The following is a 22,577-nucleotide window of genomic DNA, read 5'->3' on the forward strand; positions in this document are numbered from 1 at the left end:
CTGGTTGAACGTGTGCCTGCGAGAGTGGAAGCTGTCATCAAGGCTAAGGGTGGGCCAAAAACATATTGAAGTCCAGTATTACCGATGGAGGGCGCCACGACCTTGTAAGTCATTTTCAGCCAGATGTCCAGATACTTTTGATCACATAGTGTATCTTCACGGTGTGTTTCCAAATCGTTGTATTGGACGCAGAGGACCTGTTCCTTGGCCGGTCCGTTCCCTGCATTTGACGCCTGTAGGCTTTTTGCTGTGGGAAAAGCTGAAGCCGGTCGTATTGGCCGAAAGGGTTCTAGGCGCTTCAGTCTGGAACCGCGCGACTGCTACGGTCGCAGGTTCGAATCCTGCCTCGGGTATGGATGTGTGTGATGTCCTTAGGTTAGTTATGTTTAAGTAGTTCTAAGCTCTAGGGGACTGATAACCTCAGATGTTCAGACCTATAGTGCTTAGAGGCATTTTTGAAAAGCAGAAAGACGCTCTCTACAAGGACGTACCAGGTACACCCAATGACGTACAACGACTTATTACTGCAGCCTACTCGGACAGCTCCGCTGAAACTCCTGGACCTGTGCCGCTGTCTTTGTATACTAGACTGGAAGCGTGTACTGCCGCTGCCGGTGGTCATTTTGAACACAACCTGTGGTGGTCAGTTATCTTGTTGCTGGTCAGCATCCACTACTGTATGTACTTGTATTGTTCTCCAGTGTGTGTTGCTACAGTTATTGTACAAGTTCGGTGTCGGAACTTCTTAAAATACGATATCTCGTAAATGACTCCCACTAGAATCCTACATGAATCACCGGTGACATTTTAATTTACTCTAATTTTAATCTGTTAATATCAATAGACATTATTCCATTTAAAAAGTGTATGTTTGCACCAAAATACTTTCTAAGTGCTATTACAGTCTGCTGATTGCTTAACAATACTGGCCCTGGCTACCAGTCGATTCTGTGTAAACCGTGTCGGGAAACATCCCCCACGATTCTACAGAACGTCGAAATTACGATTACGATGAAAATATTGTATTCTTTGCTGAAGAAACTGCTGCTGAGCATTGTAATAGAAACTTTCTTTGTCAGACGACATGTGAGTGCGACATGCGGCAGAAGATATTTTGCTTTGGCGTTCGCAAGTCGGACAACGTATGGAGTGGGGTATCTGATGAAACCACGCCGACACAACTCTCAGATGCCGTCACATTTCATCGCAGCTAGGGTGGCCAGGTTCAGGAATAAAAAATCCGGCCATTTTGCCCTAAAAGCTGGGCTAACTACTTTAAATAGAAATGGACAGTTGGGTAATTTCAATGGTTTATTAATAATCAAGTAGTCAGTTTCATGCGAGATCAATGTTAAACGTACTTAAAACAACGATGGAATTTTTATTTATGGCATTCGTCATGTCACCGGCCCACAATTCTTCGCGACTGGTTTGAAGAAGAGCCTGGACTGTTTGAGCGAATAGTCTGGCCACCCAGATCACCCGGCATGAATCCCAAAGGACATTTATGGTTCGTAATCGAGAGATCAGTTCGTGCACGAAATCCTGCACCGACGGCACCTTCGCAATTATGGATGGCTCTAGAGGCATCGTGGCTCAGTTTTTCTGCAGGGTATGAACCATAGACCTTGCCGTTGGTGGGGAGGCTTGCGTGCCTCAGCGATACAGATGGCCATACCGTAGGTGCAACCACAACGGAGGGGTATCTGTTGAGAGGCCAGACAAACGTGTGGTTCCTGAAGAGGGGCAGCAGCCTTTTCAGTAGTTGCAGGGGCAACAGTCTGGATGATTGACTAATCTGGCCTTGTAACAATAACCAAAACGGCCTTGCTGTGCTGGTACTGCGAACGGCTGCAAGCAAGGGGAAACTACGGCCGTAATTTTTCCCGAGGACATGCAGCTTTGCTGTATGGTTAAAGGATGATGGCGTCCTCTTGGGTAAAATACTCCGGAGGTAAGGGAAACTACGGCCGTAATTTTTTCTGAGGGCATGGAGGTTTACTGTATGGTTAAATGATGATGGCGTCCTCTTAGGTAAAATACTCCGCAGGTAAAATAGTCCCCAATACGGATCTCCGGGCGGGGACTACTCGAGAGGACGTCGTTATCAGGAGAAAGAAAACTGGCGTTCTACGGATCGGAGCGTGGAATGTCAGATCCCTTAATCGGGCAGGTAGGTTACAAAATTTTAAAAGGGAAATGGATAGGTTGAAGTTAGATATAGTGGGAATTAGTGAAGTTCGGTGGCAGGAGGAACAAGACTTTTGGTCAGGTGAATAAAGGGTTATAAATACAAAATCAAACAGGGGTAGTGCAGGAGCAGGTTTAATAATAAATTAAAAAATAGGATTGCGGGTAAGCTACTACCAACACCATATTGAACGCATTATTGTGGCCAAGATAGACACGAAGCCCATGCCTACCACAGTAGTACAAGTTTATAAGCCAACTAGCTCTGCAGATGATGAAGAAATTGATGAAATGTATGATGAGATAAAAGAAATTATTGAGGTAGTGAAGGGAGATGAAAATTTAATAGTCATGGGTGACTGGAATTCGGTAGTAGGAAAAGGGAGAGAAGGAAACATAGTAGGTGAATATGGATTGGGGGAGAGAGTGAAAAATGAAGCTGCCTGGTAGATTTTTGCACAGAGCATAACTTAATCATAGCTAACACTTGGTTCAAGAATCATAAAAGAAGGTTGTATACATGGAAGAATCCTGGAGATACTAGAAGGTATCAGATAGATTATATAATGGTAAGACAGAGATTTGGGAACCAGGTTTTAAATTGTAAGACATTTCCAGGGGCAGATGTGGACTCTGACCCCAGTCTATTGGTTATGAACTGTAGATTGATACTGAAGAAACTGCAAAAAGGTGGGAAATTAAGGAGATGGGACCTGGGACCTGGATAAACTGAAAGAACCAGAGGTTGTACAGAGTTTAAGGGAGAGCATAAGGGAACAATTGACAGGAATGGGGGAAAGAAATACAGTAGAAGAAGAATGGGTAGCTTTGAGGAATGAAGTAGCGAAGGCAGCAGAGGATCAAGTAGGTAAAAAGACGAGGGCTAGTAGAAATCCTTGGGTAACAGAAGAAATATTGAATTTAATTTATGAAAGGAGAAAATATAAAACGCAGTAAATGAAGCAGGCAAAAAGGAATACAAAGGTCTCAAAAATGAGAACGACAGGAAGTGTATAATGGCTAAGCAGGGAGGCTAGAGGACAAATGTAAGGATGTAGAGGCTTATCTCACTAGGGGTAAGATAGATACTGCCTACAGGAAAATTAAAGACACCTTTGGAGAAAAGAGAGCCACTTGTATGAATGTCAAGAGCTCAGATGGAAACCCAGTTCTAAGCAAAGAAGGGAAAGCAGAAAGGTGGAAGGAGTATATAGAGGGCCTATGCAAGGGCGATGTACTTGAGGACAATATTATGAAAATGGAAGAGGATGTAGATGAAGATGAAATGGGAGATAAGATACTGCGTGAAGAGTTTGACAGAGCACTGCAAGACCTGAGTCGAAACAAGGCCCCGGGAGTAGACAACATTCCATTAGAACTACTGACGGCCTTGGGAGAGCCAGTCCTGACAAAACTCAACCATCAGGTGAGCAAGATGTACGAGACAGGCGAAATACCCTCAGTCTTGAAGAAGAGTATAATAATTCAATTCCCAAAGAAAGCAGGTGTTGACAGATGTGAAAATTACCGAACTATCAGTTTAATAAGTCACGGCTGCAAAATACTAACGCGAATTCTTTACAGACGAATGGAAAAACTGGTAGAAGCCGACCTCGGCGAAGATCAGTTTGGATTCCGCAGAAATGTTGGAACACGTGAGGCAATACTGACCCTACGACTTATCTTAGAAGCTAGATTAAGGAAAGGCAAAACTACGTTTCTGGCATTTGTAGACATTGAGATAGCTTTTGACAATGTTTACTGGAATACTCTCTTTCAAATTCTAAAGGTGGCAGGGATAAAATACAGGGAGCGAAAAGCTATTTACAATTTGTTCAGAAACCAGATGGCAGTTATAAGAGTCGAGAGGCATGAAAGGGAAGCAGCGGTTGGGAAGGGAGTGAGACAGGGTTGTAGCCTGTCCCCGATGTTATTCAATCTCTATATTGAGCAAGCAGTAAAGGAAACAAAAGAAAAATTCGGAGTAGGTATTAAAGTCCATGGAGAAGAAATAAAAACGTTGAGGTTCGCCGATGACATTGTAATTCTGTCAGAGACAGCAAAGGACTTGGAAGAGCAGTTGAACGGAATGGATAGTGTCTTGAAAGGAGGATATAATATGAACATCAACAAAAGCAAAACGAGGATAATGGAATGTAGTCGAATTAAGTCGGCTGTAGCTGAGGCAATTAGATTAGGAAATGAGACACTTAAAGTAGTAAAGGAGTTTTGTTATTTGGGGAGAAAAATAACTGATGATGGTCGAAATAGAGAGGATATAGAATGTAGACTGGCAATGGCAAGGAAAACGTTTCTCAAGAAGAGAAAGTTGTTAACATAGATAATTGATTTAAGTGTGAGGAAGTCGTTTCTGAAAGTATTTGGAGTTTAGCCATGTATGGAAGTGAAACATGGACGATAAATACTTTGGACAAGAAGAGAGTAGAAGCTTTCGAAATGTGGTGCTACAGAAGAATGCTGAAAATTAGATGGGTAGATCACATAACTAATGAGGAGGTATTGAATAGAATTGGGGAGAAGAGGAGTTTGTGGCACAACTTGACAAGAAGAAGGGACCGGTTGGTCGGTCATGTTCTGAGGCATCAGGGGATCACAAATTTAGCATTGGAGGGCAGCGTGGAGGGTAAAAATCGTAGATGGAGACCAAGAGATGAATACACTAAGCAGATTCAGAAGGATGTAGGTTGCAATAAGTACTGGGAGATGAAGCAGCTTGCACAGGATAGAGTAGCATGGAGAGCTGTATCAAACCAGTCTCAGGACTGAAGAAGACGACGACGACGACAACAACAACAACTACAACAACATTTCTGACGACGTTTTGAGGCAATGCCACGTCCAGATGCTGCACTGTGCCAGGCAATAGGAGACCTGAAACTATATTGGGAGGTATCCCTTGGCTTTTGTTACCTCAGTGTATAATTTGGCAGTGTTATAGCAACTAAAAGCTCAGTCTTCTTATTTGTCCAGACTTCTTCCTGACTGATTCTATTTCTCACTTGCGTGTCTCAAAAGGGGTAGGACTGATGCGCAAGCGTAGCGGGGTGGAGATGGTTGGCATCGACTGATCGATACATTCTACTCTTCCTTGCCCGCTCAGCGCATAGCTTAGTTGTCATATTGTGCGTTAGGCTTGTCCGACCGACGAAGAGAAACATCAGGCCCACACATTAGAACAGCATTGATTGGTATTCTACACTCATGCTCATAAATTAAGGATAATGCTGATACATGGTGAAACAATGCTCTGGTGGGCGGTTTGCGGGTTTAAATCACCTCGGCGAATGACCATGCGGTGCATTTGACCTGCGGTCGTCGCACGGTGGAGCTGGCAGCAGTCCATATACACAGAGGTGTGTTGGTGCATGTCAGAGTACGTACGGTGCAGCGAGTAAGTGTGAAGACGTTTTCAGACGTGCTAATGGTGAATGTGTGTTGAAAATGGCTCAAAGAACACATATTGATGACGTTATGAGGGGTACAATACTAGGGCGACTGGAGCCTGGTCAAACACAGCAGGTCGTAGCATGGGCCCTCCGTGTGCCAGAAAGTGTGATATCAAGATTATGGCATCTATTCCAGCAGACAGGAAACGTGTCCAGGCGCTACAGTACGGGACGTCCACAGTGTGCAACACCACAAGAAGGCCGATGTCTGACCATCAGTGCCCGCAGACGGCCACGGAGTACTGCAGGTGCCGGCCGAAGTGGCCGTGTGGTTAAAGGCGCTACAGTCTGGAACCGCAAGACCGCTCCGGTCGCAGGTTCGAATCCTGCCTCGGGCATGGATGTTTGTGACGTCCTTAGGTTAGTTAGGTTTAAGTAGTTCTAAGTTCTAGGGGACTAATGACCTCAGCAGTTGAGTCCCATAGTGCTCAGAGCCAGTACTGCAGGTAGCCTTGCTCGGGACATTACCGCAGCCACTGGAACAGTTGTCTCCAGTCACACATTCTACAGACGACTGAACAGACATGGTTTATTCGCCCGGAGACCTGCAAGGTGCATTCCACTGACCCCTGGTCACAGGAGAGCCCGTAAAGCCTGGTGTCAAGAACACAGTACATGTTCATTGGAACAGCGGTCCCAGGTTATGTTCACGGACGAAGGTATAGTCTGAAGAGTGATTCTCGCCGGGTTTTCGTTGCACGTACACCCCTGCATGTCTTTGACAGGGGAACTGTAAAAGCTCAGGTGTATCTGGACGTCATTTTGCACCATTTTTCACGGGTGCAGTTGGTCCCACCCTCCTCCTGATGGATGATAACGCACGGCCCCACCGAGCTGCCATCGTGGTGGAGTACCTTGGAACAGAAGATATCACGAATGGAGTGGCCTGCCTGTTCTCCCGACCTAAACCCCATCGAGCACGTCTGGAATGCTCTCGGTCAACGTATCGCAGCACGTCTTCAAACGCCTACGACACTTCAGGAGCTCCGACAGGCACTGGTGCAAGAATGGGAGGCTATACCCCAGCAGCTGCTCGATCACCTGATCCAGAGTATGCCAACCCGTTGTGCGGCCTGTGTACGTGTGCATGGTGATCATATCCCATATTGATGTCGGGGGTACATACGCCGGAAACAGTGGCGTTTTGTAGCACATGTGTTTCGGGACGGTTTTCTCAACTTGTCACCAATACCGTGGACTTACAGATCTGTGTCGTGTGTGTTCCCTATGTGCCTATGGTATTAGCGCCAGTTTTGTGTAGTGCCGCGTTGTGTGGCACCACATTCTTCAATTATCCTTAATTTATGAGCATGAGCTGGCCGTGGTGGCCGTGCGGTTCTAGGCGCTGCAGTCCGGAACCGCGGGACTGCTACGGTCGCAGGTTCGAATCCTGCCTCGGGCATGGATGTGTGATATGTCCTTAGGTTAGTTAGGTTTAAGTAGTTCTAAGTTCTAGGGGACTGATGACCTAAGATGTTAGTCCCATAGTGCTCAGAGCCATTTGAACCATTTTTTATGAGCATGAGTGTATATATCCATATGATATATCTCCTATGCCTCCTTAGACTTATTCTGCATGCTGACGTCATTATCTTGCAACCGGCGTTAGCTGTGCGTTCTCTGCTTCGTCACCAAAACGCCTAACAAAAGCCGGACAGGACGGACTTGGATAAATTCTTTAACAAGACACTATGGCAAAAAGCCGGAGATATCCGATTAAAGCCGAACGCCTGGCAACTATAATCGCAGCACTGCCGCGGTGAATTTCGCACGCTGTGAAATCGCGCCAGTGTGGGAAAGCCTAATTCTGCGTTCTGAAAGAAACTGGTGACCATTAATGTAAAGCAAGAGCAGTGCTGGGTCTGTTACTCATGCCTGAGCGTGATGTGCTGCCTCTGTGTGATTTAATTGAGGAGTCTAGTGTGACATTCTGCAGGCACGCTTTACTTCCATTGATAAGCATCGACCTGAAGTTCTGATAAGATTACAGAGAAATACCAAATTCCAGAGTCCTGTAGTGAAGATAAGATGAAACTAGCAACAAAGTCGCTGTCTTTTGTCGCCGTTTTCGCCGCCCGGTATGTAAATATATGAATCATGTTTTCTGAAGTCTCAAGAGCATTGTGCAAATTTTGTGGTGAATTTGGGAACTTTTTTTTTTGGAAGTTTGTTTACGAAGAGTTTGGATACTTAATATGATGGAAATGTAACTACAGCTAAAAGTAGGCATGTGATGGTGTAATCGTTGTGTATTGTGAAACCGGTAAATATCTGGATGACGTTTATCATACTGTAAGAATCTGAAATTGGACTCAGACAGCAAGTGGACAATAGGAAAATGCTTTAGACATGCATGGTACTTGTAGTGAGGTGTTTTACCTTCTGCATGCAAGTAAGCTACTTACTATCTTCGTCTGACGTTATGTGTTACTCTTCTTCAATATTTTTTTATTTTCTACGTATTTCTTTACAATAATTATTTATCTTCGATGTTCACTTGTGAGTACTTATACAACATACTTGGTGACCATAGAGTGCGCCGTAAACAGTGTCTGATACTGCGTGACGCTATTTATTATTGCAGGGGCGAATCTTATTTATGTTGACATTTATTTTCGCTACATAAATGTGTTAATGCTTAGGGCAAAATGTTTTTAAAGCACGCTGACGATAGAAATATTTATGAATAAGACGAAAACCTGTTAAAAACTTTGTTGCGCTGCAAAAAAAATTTGACAAGTTACGTCGTCATACGGCACACTAAGTTTGAAATGATAATTAAAACATGCTCGTTATTGTAGAATATTTTGTATGTACAGGTAATGCTGTGGGAGCAAATCGGCTAAACAAAACTGGGGGCTGGATGACGCTATGCCATTCACCAGGCCCGCTTGATTCCACAGCAGTAACCAGACTGTGACACAGACGGTGGCTTTCTTGCCAAATTGCACTGATGAAGTGTGCAAAAAAATAGCAGGCTGCAGTATGGATGAATGAAAAAGAGTGAAAATATTAACAAGTCGATCACAAATGTTTCACAACTGCAAATAGTCTTTCTTTCTTTTCAGCATAAAACAATATTTCTTGTATTACATCTGTTTTAATATCTCATTTTTATTGCAGAATTATTCCAATGTCCATTTCTCTGTAATAAAATCCAGCAAAGTCCTTCATAAATTTGTCTCCAAAGAACCGAAAATTAGTTAAGTCTATTGTTACGTCACTAAAGCCAGGTTCATTCATGCAACTAAGGTCACGCCTCACCTCGTGACATTCTGTAGTGGCACCGTGAGTTACCTGTCACACAGGACGCAACAAATTCTACGTACTTGCATTTGTCGGTGGATGAATACGATATTGCCGTGACTGTGTTATTCCGAATTACGAAAATGCATGTACACGTTTACGTAGGAATATAACATCGTAATGCGGTATAACACAACCTCTGCAATATCGTAGAAAAATAACTTTCGATGTTATTTGGATCTTAGCAAGAAAACAAGTTGCAGAGAATATAGAAGAAGACGCTATTTACATCGCTGCAGATATTGTTTCAAGTGTTCGCAAGTATATATTTTCTCAATCAAATTTATGTATACTATGTCATGAAATATTTGAATGAAATTTTTCATAATCTTTCATTTCTCAGGAGTGTAAACAATTTACCACACGACCTTGACAAGTACCTCCACTATGAATTCACCTTTGGTCATTAATACACTAGATTATCATAGTTTGTTGCTACATTTTGTTACTCTATTTCAAGTTTTTTCATGAAAAGGATAGCCCCTATACCCTCACAGCCACAGTCATAGTTCAAAAAAATGGTTCAAATGGCTCTGAGCACTATGGGACTCAACTGCTGAGGTCATTAGTCCCCTAGAACTTAGAAATAGTTAAACCTAACTAACCTAAGGACATCACAAACATCCATGTCCGAGGCAGGATTCGAACCTGCGACCGTAGCGGTCTTGCGGTTCCAGACTGCAGCGCCTTTAACCGCACGGCCACTTCGGGCGGCCATAGTTCAGATGTCAAACTGCGCTGCAGACAGCTCTCAGAAAAACCTCGATTTTGGCGCTGACTTCTACCGATTTGGGCGCTAAGCGTGTAAGCGAAAATGACCGCTCTGAATAGACGAGATTCAATACAGGAATAAAACACCACGGGCGCTGCAGTAGACTCACTTGTATCGAGTAGTCGATTGAGACAACAGAGTCGATCGTGTAGAAATGGGGCTTGAGAGCGCTCTATACTTGGCCGAGAGATATTCCACTCTTGGATGTTAAATAATATCTTTGCTTCCATGTTTTGATTTGCAGCTCCTTGTATTGGCCGTGTTTGCAGTTAAAATTTTTGGAATTTGAGGTCCGCCAGTTACACAAAACACCGTTTTTCTCAGTACGCAAACGTGTTTTTTGTTACGTGATTATAAGCTCAGAGCTTTAAAAAGCAACAGGTCCCATAGCACATTTGCTGACCACCTTATAGCCAACAACCACCACCCAACCACAATAGAAACAGACTTAAGAATACTAAAACCCAGCCCAGCCTATACAGGAAACTGACCGTTGAGGAAAACTTCCATATACAGAAGGCAATAGCGGAAGGGAAACAGATCTTAAAGCAATACACTACACTCTACTAGGGCACACTATTTAACACATTAAAGGAACTCTACAAATGAAAACAGCACAAACAGATAAAGTTTACACAACACACACACACACACACACACACACACACACACACACACACATACACGAAAAATACACTAAAATCTGCAAAGACGCACCATTTGCACACAAATAGTAATACCATATAAAAGACAACATACACACACACACACACACACACACACACACACACACACACACACACACACACACACACACACACACATAAAGATAAAATGCAAATAAAATTCAAATTTGGCGCCAAACTATCTGGTGAACAAATGAACACTGACTGGGCTGGGACACATAACAAACCACAATCACAATGTGTTCTGGTGCAGTGAAAAGCGTTTTACTACGTCATTTGTGGTAAATACTTGTTATAGCTACGTATGCACCACATCATCTCAGCATGATGCGGAGAATGGAAGTTCTTGCCACACGAAAACGTAAGTAAATACGAAAATAGGCGCAAAAACATCGCGAAAACTAAATTACACTCTAGAAGATAGGTTAACATCAACATCGTTTGGTTGCAGATGACAAGCTACCTGTAATAATTAACACAAAAGTGGTCCAGAAAATTCATGCTCACTAAATGTAAAAGTATTTACAAAAAGAAACGGTCTGTTGTTTGAACTAAAAATGCACATAATTTTATAATCATGTAACAAAAATGTTCACATTGCAGAACAAATAAAAGCGAAAACCCGCTGATGATAGCACAGTGGTGCCGAAACGTGTTTGGGTACTGTGAGAAACTGTGTTTTGCGTAACTGGCGGACCTCAAATCCAAAAACAAAAAAACAAAAAAATCTTTGCCCTTTGTGAATGCCATCTATTTGTCCATTGCGCGCAAGGCGAAGTCGGGTGATAGCGGATGCGTGACTAGTGGTGTCGGTTGTTGCAGCCGAAGTCGGCTGCGGGCATGCAGAAGAAGAAGAGCGGCAGCGGTGGGGGCGGGGGCGGGGGCAGCGGAGGCGGCGGGGGCGCGCGGAAGGCGCAGGCGGCGCTGGAGGAGGAGCTGCGCGCCATGGCCGGCTCGCCCGACGACAAGCTGGCGGCCGCCTGCCAGAGGGCGGGCCGCGCGCTCGCGGACAACGCCAGGCTCAAGGTACGCTCCGTTTCTCCCACACCGCGTTAAAAATACTGCCCTACTAATAGACTATTTTCAATTTATTAGGTTTTGGTGCGTTCCAATACAGCCATCTAATTAGTGTATGTCAATTGCGACAATACGAAAGTAAGGACAACACAGCTCCCAGTCCCCGAGCAAGAAAAATCTTCGGCCGGGAATCGAACCAGGGCCTCTTCGCATGGCAAGCCGCTGCAGTGACCGGACAGTTTACTAGTAGACTTCATTGGCAGCGTAGCTGTATCGTGTTTCGTTTTTTTGCTTTCAGTTAGTTCCTCTGGCTAGCGTATTACGATGGTTTTATCGTGGTTGCATAATAATAAACTTCCCCCAAAAATATTACCAGTTTGTTCTCGTCCATGGCCTCATTTGAATTGAAACTGCAGTCCATGTGGGCGACGCAGTTGGATCTGAACGCAGAAGAAAATATCGCAGAGTTCTTTAAACTGCACTGACGTGCTGTCTACTCCCCAAATAGTATTCAGAGCACTGTGGAAATCGGGGCGTTGGATGTTGATCAGACACTGTTGGCCAGGGCTTGATTTCGACCGGGACGGCGTTCCGGCATCTCGCAATGATATTCTTTTAATTCACTGGAAGAAGTCGGCACAGGAGATTTAAAATAGTGCACATTTATTAAACCATAACGTTACTATAATTTACAGCTGCGCCGATGGCTGACCAACGTGGTTCAATGGATAGCGCCGTGGAATGAGTAGGGGGGGAGAGAGGGTAATGTTTTTCTTATATCTTCCATTGATACCAACTGCAGCGCCACATACGGATCATTTGCTATGGTACAAATGGTACATGGAATTAACGTTCCGTAAATACACTCCTGGAAATTGAAATAAGAACACCGTGAATTCATTGTCCCAGGAAGGGGAAACTTTATTGACACATTCCTGGGGTCAGATACATCACATGATCACACTGACAGAACCACAGGCACATAGACACAGGCAACAGAGCATGCACAATGTCGGCACTAGTACAGTGTATATCCACCTTTCGCAGCAATGCAGGCTGCTATTCTCCCATGGAGACGATCGTAGAGATGCTGGATGTAGTCCTGTGGAACGGCTTGCCATGCCATTTCCACCTGGCGCCTCAGTTGGACCAGCGTTCGTGCTGGACGTGCAGACCGCGTGAGACGACGCTTCATCCAGTCCCAAACATGCTCAATGGGGGACAGATACGGAGATCTTGCTGGCCAGGGTAGTTGACTTACATCTTCTAGAGCACGTTGGGTGGCACGGGATACATGCGGACGTGCATTGTCCTGTTGGAACAGCAAGTTCCCTTGCCGGTCTAGGAATGGTAGAACGATGGGTTCGATGACGGTTTGGATGTACCGTGCACTATTCAGTGTCCCCTCGACGATTATCAGTGGTGTACGGCCAGTGTAGGAGATCGCTCCCCATACCATGATGCCGGGTGTTGGCCCTGTGTGCCTCGGTCGTATGCAGTCCTGATTGTGACGCTCACCTGCACGGCGCCAAACACGCATACGACCATCATTGGCACCAAGGCAGAAGCGACTCTCATCGCTGAAGACGACACGTCTCCATTCGTCCCTCCATTCACGCCTGTCGCGACACCACTGGAGGCGGGCTGCACGATGTTGGGGCGTGAGCGGAAGACGGCCTAACGGTGTGCGGGACCGTAGCCCAGCTTCATGGAGACGGTTGCGAATGGTCCTCGCCGATACCCCAGGAGCAACAGTGTCCCTAATTTGCTGGGAAGTGGCGGTGCGGTCCCCTACGGCACTGCGCAGGATCCTACGGTCTTGGCGTACATCCGTGCGTCGCTGCGGTCCGGTCCCAGGTCGACGGGCACGTGCACCTTCCGCCGACCACTGGCGACAACATCGATGTACTGTGGAGACCTCACGCCCCACTTGTTGAGCAATTCGGCGGTACGTCCACCCGGCCTCCCGCATGCCCACTATACGTCCTCGCTCAAAGTCCGTCAACTGCACATACGGTTCACGTCCACGCTGTCGCGGCATGCTACCAGTGTTAAAGACTGCGATGGAGCTCCGTATGCCACGGCAAACTGGCTGACACTGACGGCGGCGGTGCACAAATGCTGCGCAGCTAGCGCCATTCGACGGCCATCACCGCGGTTCCTGGTGTGTCCGCTGTGCCGTGCGTGTGATCATTGCTTGTACAGCCCTCTCGCAGTGTCCGGAGCAAGTATGGTGGGTCTGACACACCGGTGTCAATGTGTTCTTTTTTCCATTTCCAGGAGTGTAGTATTTCAGGAGCGATCGTGTCACTTATTTGCAGCAATGGCTTCAGTTGTAATACGAGTAAATGACTAACAGACAAATGACATTTAAAGCATTTACTAAACATCTAACTACGTGTCTCATGTCTCATTGTGACCTGTTTTTCCTGACTCTTCGGGAAGTCTGAACTTTGTGCCCCGATGGACCAGGCGTATCTTCGTCATTCATCGTTTAATGCGTTATTAACAGATACTCGACATATGTTCAGCGAGAAGCTACGGTGCAACTATATAAACGTTGCGCCTGGCAGCAGTTGAAGAAAAAAAAAAAAAAAAAAAAGCTTCAATTGGCTCTGAGCACTATGGGACTTAACTGCTGAGGTCATCAGCCCCCTAGACTTAAAACTACTTAAACCTAACTAATCTAAGGGCGTCACACACATCCATGCCCGAGGCAGAATTCGAACCAGTAATTGAAAGCATGACCCTATGGTCACGACGAGGACTGACTTGGGCCGGCATATAACGAGCACAAAACTAGGGAGGAAACTGACGTAACACTGCTACGGAGACACACTGCAGCGCCTGTTGTTTAGACGAAAATTGGGGTTTTGTTGTTTTGATTATAATAAGATGAATGTAAAGCCTGAGTTTCAGGACATTATTTTGTAAAACCTACCCCCATGAACCATGGACCTTGCCGTTGGAGGGGAGGCTTGAGTGCCTCAGCGACACAGATGGCCATACCGTAGGTGCAACCACAACGGAGGGGTTTCTGTTGAGAGGCCAGACAAACGTGTGGTTCCTGAAGAGGGGCAGCAGCCTTTTCAGTAGTTGCAGTGGCAACAGTCTGGATGATTGACTGATCTGGCCTTGCAACACTAACCAAAACGGCCTTGCTGTGCAGGTACTGCGAACGGCTGAAAGCAAGGGGAAACTACAGCCGTAATTTTTCCCGAGGGCATGCAGCATTACTGTATGGTCAAATGATGATGGCGTCCTCTTGGGTAAAATATTCTAGAGGTAAAATAGTCCCCCATTCGGATCTCCGGGCGGGGACTACTCAAGAGGACGTCGTTATCGGGAGAAAGAAAACTGGCGTTCTACGGATCGGAGCGTGGAATGTCAGATCCCTCAATCGGGCAGGTAGGTTAGAAAATTTAAAAAGAGAAATGGATAGGTTGAAGTTAGATATAGTGGGAATTAGTGAAGTTCGGTGGCAGGAGGAACAAGACTTTTGGTCAGGTGAATAAAGGGTTATAAATACAAAATCAAACAGGGGTAATGCAGGAGTAGGTTTAATAATAAATTAAAAAATAGGATTGCGGGTAAGCTACTACCAACAGCATACTGAACGCATTATTGTGGCCAAGATAGACACGTAGCCCATGCCTACTACAGTAGTACAAGTTTACATGCCAACTAGCTCTGCAGATGAAGAAGAAATTGATGAAATGTATGATGACATAAAAGAAATTATTCAGGTAGTGAATGGAGACGACAATTTAATAGTCATGGGTGACTGGAACTCGAGAGTAGGAAAAGGGAGATAAGGAAACATAGTGAATATGGACTGGGGGGGAGAACTGAAAGAGGAAGCCGTCTGGTAGAATTTTGCACAGAGCATAACTTAATCATAGCTAACACTTGGTTCAAGAATCATAAAAGAAGGTTGTATACATGGAAGAGTACTGGAGATGCTAGAAGGTATCAGATAGATTATATAATGGTAAGACAGAGATTTGGGAACCAGGTTTTAAATTGTAAGACATTTCCAGGGGCAGACGTGGACTCTGACCACAATCTATTGGTTATGAACTGTAGATTAAAACTGAAGAAACTGCAAAAAGGTGGGAAATTAAGGAGATGGAACCTGGATAAACTGAAAGAACCAGAGGTTGTACAGTGTTTCAGGGAGAGCATAAGGGAACAATTGACAGGAATGGGGGAAAGAAATACAGTAGAAGAAGAGTGGGTAGCTCTGAGGGATGAAGTAGTGAAGGCAGCAGAGGATCAAGTAGGTAAAAAGACGAGGGCTAGTAGAAATCCTTGGGTAACAGAAGAAATATTGAATTTAATTGATGAAAGGTGAAAATATAAAAACGCAGTAAATGAAGCAGGCAAGAAGGAATACGAACGTCTCAAAAACGAGATCGACAGGAAGTGCAAAATGGCTAAGCAGGGATGGCTAGAGGACAAATGTAAGGATGTAGAGGCTTATCTCACTAGGGGTAAGATAGATACTGCCTACAGGAAAATTAGAGAGACATTTGGAGAAAAGAGAGCCACTTGCATGAATATCAAGAGCTCAGATGGAAACCCAGTTCTAAGCAAAGAAGGGAAAGCAGAAAGGTGGAAGGAGTATATAGTGGGTCTATACAAGGCCGATGTACTTGAGGACAATATTATGGAAATGGAAGAGGATGTAGATGAAGATGAAATGGGAAATAAGATACTGCGTGAAGAGTTTGACAGAGCACTGAAAGACCTGAGTCGAAACAAGGCCCCGGGAGTAGACAACATTCCATTAGAACTACTGATGGCCTTGGGAGAGCCAGTCCTGACAAAACTCTACCATCTGGTGAGCAAGATGTACGAGACAGGCGAAATACCCTCAGACTTCTAGAAGAATATAATAATAAAATTCCCAAAGAAAGCAGGTGTTGACAGATGTGAAAATTACCGAACTATCAGTTTAATAAGTCACAGCTGCAAAATACTAACGCGAATTCTTTACAGACGAATGGAAAAGCTGGTAGAAGCCGACCTCGGCGAAGATCAGTTTGGATTCCGCAGAAATGTTGGAACACGTGAGGCAATACTGACCCTACGACTGATCTTAGAAAATAGATTAAGGAAAGGCAAACCTACATTTCTAGCATTTGTAGGCTTAGAGAAAGCTTTTGACGATGTTGACTGGAATACTCTCTTTCAAATTCGAAAGGTGGCAGGGGTAAAATACAGGGAGCGAAAAGCTATTTACAATTTGTACAGAAACCAGATGGCAGTTATAAGAGTCGAGACGCATGAAAGGGAAGCAGCGGTTGGGAAGGGAGTGAGACAGGGTTGTAGCCTCTCCCCGATGTTAATAAATCTGTATATTGAGCAAGCAGTAAAGGAAATAAAAGAAAAATTCGGAGTAGGTATTAAAGTCCATGGAGAAGAAATAAAAACGTTGAGGTTCGCCGATGACATTGTAATTCTGTCAGAGACAGCAAAGGACTTGGAAGAGCAGTTGAACGGAATGGACAGTGTCTTGAAAGGAGGATATAATATGAACATCAACAAAAGCAAAACGAGGATAATAGAATGTAGTCGAATTAAGTCGGGTGTAGCTGAGGGAATTAGATTAGGAAATGAGTTTTGTTATTTGGGGAGCAAAATAACTGATAATGGTCGAAGTAGAGAGGATATAAAATGTAGATTGGCAATGGCAAGGAAAGCCTTTCTGACGAAAAGAAATTTGTTAACCTCGGGTATAGATTTAAGTGTGAGGAAGTCGTTTCTGAAAGTATTTGTATGGAGTGTAGCCATGTATGGAAGTGAAACATGGACGATAAATACTTTGGACAAGAAGAGAATAGAAGCTTTCGAAATGTGGTGCTACAGAAGAATACTGAAGATTAGATGGGTAGATCACATAACTAATGAGGAGGTATTGAATAGAATTGGGGAGAAGAAGAGTTTGTGGCACAACTTGACAAGAAGAAGGGACCGGTTGGTAGGACATGTTCTGAGGCATCAAGGGATCACAAATTTAGCATTGGAGGGCAGCGTGGAGGGTAAAAATCGTAGAGGGAGACAAAGAGATGAATACACTAAGCAGATTCAGAAGGATGTAGGTTGCTGTAAGTACTGGGAGATGAAGAAGCTTGCACAGGATATAGTAGCATGGGAGCTGCATCAAACCAGTCTCTGGACTGAAGACAACAACAACAACAATTTTGTAAAAAAGAGTATCATTGTAAGTTTTATCACAAGTCTTAAAAAATCAAAACTTGTGGCTGGAGGAGGGGGTGATTGTGCGTTCCGGCACCTAAAATTTTAGAAATTAAGCAGTGCATTTAGCTGAATGGGTTGTTACACGTACGACTAAGAGATTCACGATCAAACTGACTGTTACGTGAAGTAGTCGAAATTTCAGAAGGGATGCCAGCTGTTGTATTCATGAAGTTAGCATTAGTTAAAATGACAAAACTACAGTCGTCACAAACTCGTGCGCTCACGAAATAAGCAATCAACGATTCACACACAACATAATCGAAACAATTAGTTGACCATAAAACCTATTGCGGATAAATTGGCGGAAAGATTCATTATAATTCTATTAAATTGTTGTCGAACAATCACTAGAAGCAGTGACGACCATAAAATACCAAGGATAATCCCACACGAACCGAGCTGCAGAGAAAGCGGATGCCTGGTTGAGATTCATTCCAAGAATCTTACAGGAACGTTAGTCATCAGCGAAAGAGGTACGGTAGCTTACAGAAGTAATTTAGTTGCAACAGCGTCCGCAGCCTTGATAAACTTCGTGGAAGAAATAAGTTCTTTGCACTGCTTGTTATTCATTTCCGTTTTATTTTTGTGTGCTACGACGTTTTGACTATGTAGCCATTATTAAACAAAATGTTTGGCCAGTTAACATGAGTGACCGTGCGAAAATATGTTTAACTTTTGGTATGTGGTTCATGGAGAGCCCATCGAACCATATGACTGTAACCAAAAACATATGTGATTAATCAGTTAAATATTTTGCTTGAAAATGGCTACACAGCCGATGAGTCGCAGTGCACAAAATAAAATAGAAATGAGGAACAGCCATCGGAATAAAGTTGTTTGTTTCAAGTAGCTTACGAAAGCTTTGTTCGACCGAATCCTGTATGTTGCTAGTCAGTCTAGGACCCTTACCAGGTAGGACTGATAGAGGAGATAGAGAAGATCCAAATACGAGCGATTCGTTTTGTCGCAGATTATGTTTAATAAGCAAAAGACCATGACATAGTTGTTAATGTGTGTGTGAATTCCTAAGGGACCAAATGCTGAGGTCATCAGTCCCTAGACTTACACACTACTTAAACTAACTTTTGCTAAGAACAACACACATGCCCTTGCCCGAGGGAGGACTCGAACCTCCGGCGGGAGAGGCCGCGGAATCCGTGACATAGCCCCTCAAACTGCGCGGTCACTCCGCGCGACCATAGTTATTTATCAGATGCCGGTGTCAGATTGCACGAGGCGCTTTATGCAGTCCAAGAGCGTATTTCGAGGAAGGACCGGGCAACATGTTATTTCCTTTCATGTGTACAGGAATTGGAGAAACTTATGAAACACCGCGAGAAACGCATGCTTGAACATAAGAGCAGACGCTAGCCAAGGGTGCAGGTTGCGCTGTTCTATCTGACCAGGACGTTACCTTTATATTGTCAACAATGCATTGCAAGTGCCAGCCGTGGTCAGAACAGTGTTCCGTGTAGCTGTGAATGCTTTACATCGGAGCTCAGTGCATTCGAACGTGGGCACATTGTTGGTGGTGTAATCTCTCCCCTCCTTCCTTATTACGTCTCTTGTCCACATTAAACAGTGTCCAGTCCAAGTAATTAATAAGCAAATTCTTTTATGAAGATTTAAGACGAGTGAAGATCACACTTTCAAGTTTACTTAGCCTGTCATGATGAGATGGCTGCAGTTCTTCTTGTCTAGCGGTCTGATTCTTGAATCTGAAAATCTGGCATGATGTCCTCACCGTTGGTTTGAACTAAATAAATTTCAAGATTGATGTTGTAGCATTTTCCACGTAAATATATTTTCTATCATTTTAGTATATCATATAATATTTAGATTTTTCACATTAACAAAACCGAAATTACATCATTCGCACAGAAATATATAAATATGTCCGATCACATCAGAGGCAAGCTTACGACTCACATACTCAGAGGAAATAAGCGTATTCCAAAGGGTTTACAATTTTTCTTAACAAATGAATTTGTACTCGATTCCGTTACATTATTCATTTCGATTATTATTTAGTAAATGAATCAAGAAGTAAACGTAGTAAACAGTAAAGGATTGCGTAATAAATAATAGAAATGTTAAACGTGCCAATAGTTCGTAATTTCAAATGTTTCTAAAAAAAAGACAGTTTTCAACTGTACATTCAGACCTACTAATTATCGATTATAACATGAAGAATAAGACACTTTATAAATTAATTCAGTTTCATAAATTTTAGCTTGAAATATAGCACACTGTGTTTAAAATTATACAAAAGTTTTCAGAAAAGCAACTGAGATAATTCACCTGTTCAAAATTCGGAAAATAATACTAGTATCGACAACTACTGTTGAGGAAAAGTAATGATAGAGGATGATGTGTCATATGGTGGGTGCCTACGTAACCAAGGCAGCCGAAGTGTTTCGTGTTTCAAGAGGCACCGTATCGAAGATTTATGACGCATACAGGAAAAACGTATAGAGATTACCCGCTAAGTCACAACGCGGACGAGGGTGTGTTGAGTGATCGGCACAGACGGTCATTGAAGAGAATTGTGAAAAAGAAAAAAATAGAACTACGACAACTGCATGGGTCATTGCAGAACTGAATGCTGCCTCGTGAACCCTGTCGGCACCACAACAAACGAAGAGAGCTCCATAAGCGGGGAACTACAGCGAGAGCTTGAATTCCAAAACTAGTCAGTGATGCAGATGCTCGTAACAAGAAAACGTGTTGCCGAAGCCATAACAACTGGGCTATGGAAAATTGGAAGAATATCATTTGGTGGGAAGACTTTGATTTGCAGTTTCCAACTCCCGGGCGAATTTACACCCCAAGACTGAAACATGGCTGGCGTCTTTTATGTCACATCACTGCCAAGTATTATGTGATCATTTTGGATGATATTATCCAACCTGGGGCACAATGTTTATTTCTCGACGGTGTGGTTGCTATCCAAGAAGACGGGGCCCTGTTCCCACAGCTCACATCGTCCAGGACTGGTTTCGTGAGCCGAGGATGAACTGTCGCATCTCCCCTGTCCACCACCGTCACCAGATGTCAATATTGGCTCTGAGCACTATGGGACTTAACATCTATGGTCATCAGTCCCGTAGAACTTAGAACTACTTAAGCCTAGCTAACCTAAGGATATCACACAACACCCAGTCATCACGAGGCAGTGAAAATCCCTGACCCCGCGGGGAATCGAACCCGGGCGCGGGAAGCGAGAACGCTGCCGCACGACCACGAGCTGCGGACTGATGTCAATATTATTGAGCTTCTTTGGTTTACCTTGAAGAGAAGAGTGCGTGGTCCTTACCCACATCGACCTCATCACCATTACCTGCTATTGCCACTGGTTTGCAGTGACTGTGATATAAGATCCCTTTGAAATCCGTGCAGGGTCTTTATTTATCCACTCCGGGAGGACTGGACGCTGTTTTGAGAGCCAACGGTTTTTCTGCACTGTATTAGGCTGGTAATGTGTTGTGCTTTGGATGTTTTCATACTTTTGTCCAACCCCTGTATCTCGCAATACGACCAGGGCGGAAAAAACGGAGAAATCTGAGCTCGTGCAGAGATTTATGGGCAGTCGCTCTTCGCGAACACCATTCGCGAACGGAACAGTGTAGGGGGGCAGTGGCAACTGTACCGGAAATACCGCCCGCCAAACATAGTAAGGCGGCTTGCGGACGAGATGCGGATGTAGAAGCTCCGCTTCGGTAGCGGTGCGGCCTAGAGAAGCGTATCGCAGCGATGAGGCAGCGTTGCAGGGGCTGAGCCAGCCGGCGCGGCTGCCGATACCGAGCCTTATCGCTCCTGCACTTTGATGTGCGTGCGTGAGGGGGCACAGGCATTCCTGGCGAGGCGATACGCTCGCCCTGTGCGGCGGGCGGCTCCTCGCTACAGGCAGTGCACGCACCAACCTGGGGGCCTCTTCGTGGTACAGCCTCCAGACTGCACATGTATTGCTCTCCTCGACAGTCCCCGTTGTTAGACTTCATTCGGTACACGGGAGCAACCGTTAGTCGCAAATTCACAATTGTACAGCTACGACCGTAAAACAACAGCCAGTCGGCGAAGAGCGCGCAGAAATGTGTGAATTTAAAATAACTTGCTCCAGTTAATATCTGTTCTGTGAAGACTCAAAAATACAGGTTTTTTTTTTTTTTTTTTTTTTTTTTTTTTTTTTTTTTTTTTTTTTTTTTTTTGCATATTAGAAATACTGTCTCCAATATTTGAGAGTTTGATTCGTGCTACAAATGATGTAAAAGCCATCATGTTTCAACCAATACCCAATGCTACACCCCCTTTTCTACACGATTTTGTGCTATGTTTTATTATTTCCTGCCATCAGAGAAGACATGTGTATAATCTAGAAAGCTGTGAGCCTGTTTACGATGCGATTAATTACTATTTATTAAAGAAATGAAATGCACACATGGTAAAACACACAACTCTAACGAAAGCTTTAATAACCTCGTGTGAAAGCGACACCCAAAAACAACATTTTGTGCACCTACTATTGTTAGAATTTCCTCATATGACGCGTGTCTGGTGTTCAATGATGGTAACATTGGAAGGATCGGGACCCTTGTGAAACTAGGATTTGATGTACGCCTCTTCACTGAAAACTTAGTGGAGAAAATTGATGATATGCGTATTACTAGTTCTGAAATGTCAGTGAAGGGTATTGCCAAAAGGCCACACCAGAACGATCAGACTAGGAGAAAAGAGCTACATGAAGAATAAAGAGCCTAACTGTACGGCCATAGCCAACACTGCGGTACTTATGTAATCTTTTTTTCTGCTTTTGCCGCAACTTTCATTTTTCAGTGTAAAATGAGCGTATTCTGCCGAACCATTACAGATAAAAGC

At 44.2% G+C, this 22,577-nt stretch overlaps 1 protein-coding gene across 1 annotated transcript in view; it reads left to right on the forward strand.

Annotated features, from left to right (window-relative positions):
• LOC126476119 (alpha-taxilin) overlaps window positions 1-22,577 on the forward strand; it is a 141,588-nt gene that overhangs the window by 81,723 nt on the left and 37,288 nt on the right. Inside the window, exon 2 of the mRNA XM_050103520.1 lies at window positions 11,244-11,447. Within this exon, the coding sequence (XP_049959477.1) occupies window positions 11,262-11,447 (186 nt within the window). The 5' untranslated portion in view covers window positions 11,244-11,261. The remainder of the gene's footprint in view (window positions 1-11,243; window positions 11,448-22,577) is intronic.

This window comes from Schistocerca serialis, chromosome 1 (genome assembly GCF_023864345.2).
Source record: "Schistocerca serialis cubense isolate TAMUIC-IGC-003099 chromosome 1, iqSchSeri2.2, whole genome shotgun sequence".
Taxonomy (NCBI): domain Eukaryota; kingdom Metazoa; phylum Arthropoda; class Insecta; order Orthoptera; family Acrididae; genus Schistocerca; species Schistocerca serialis.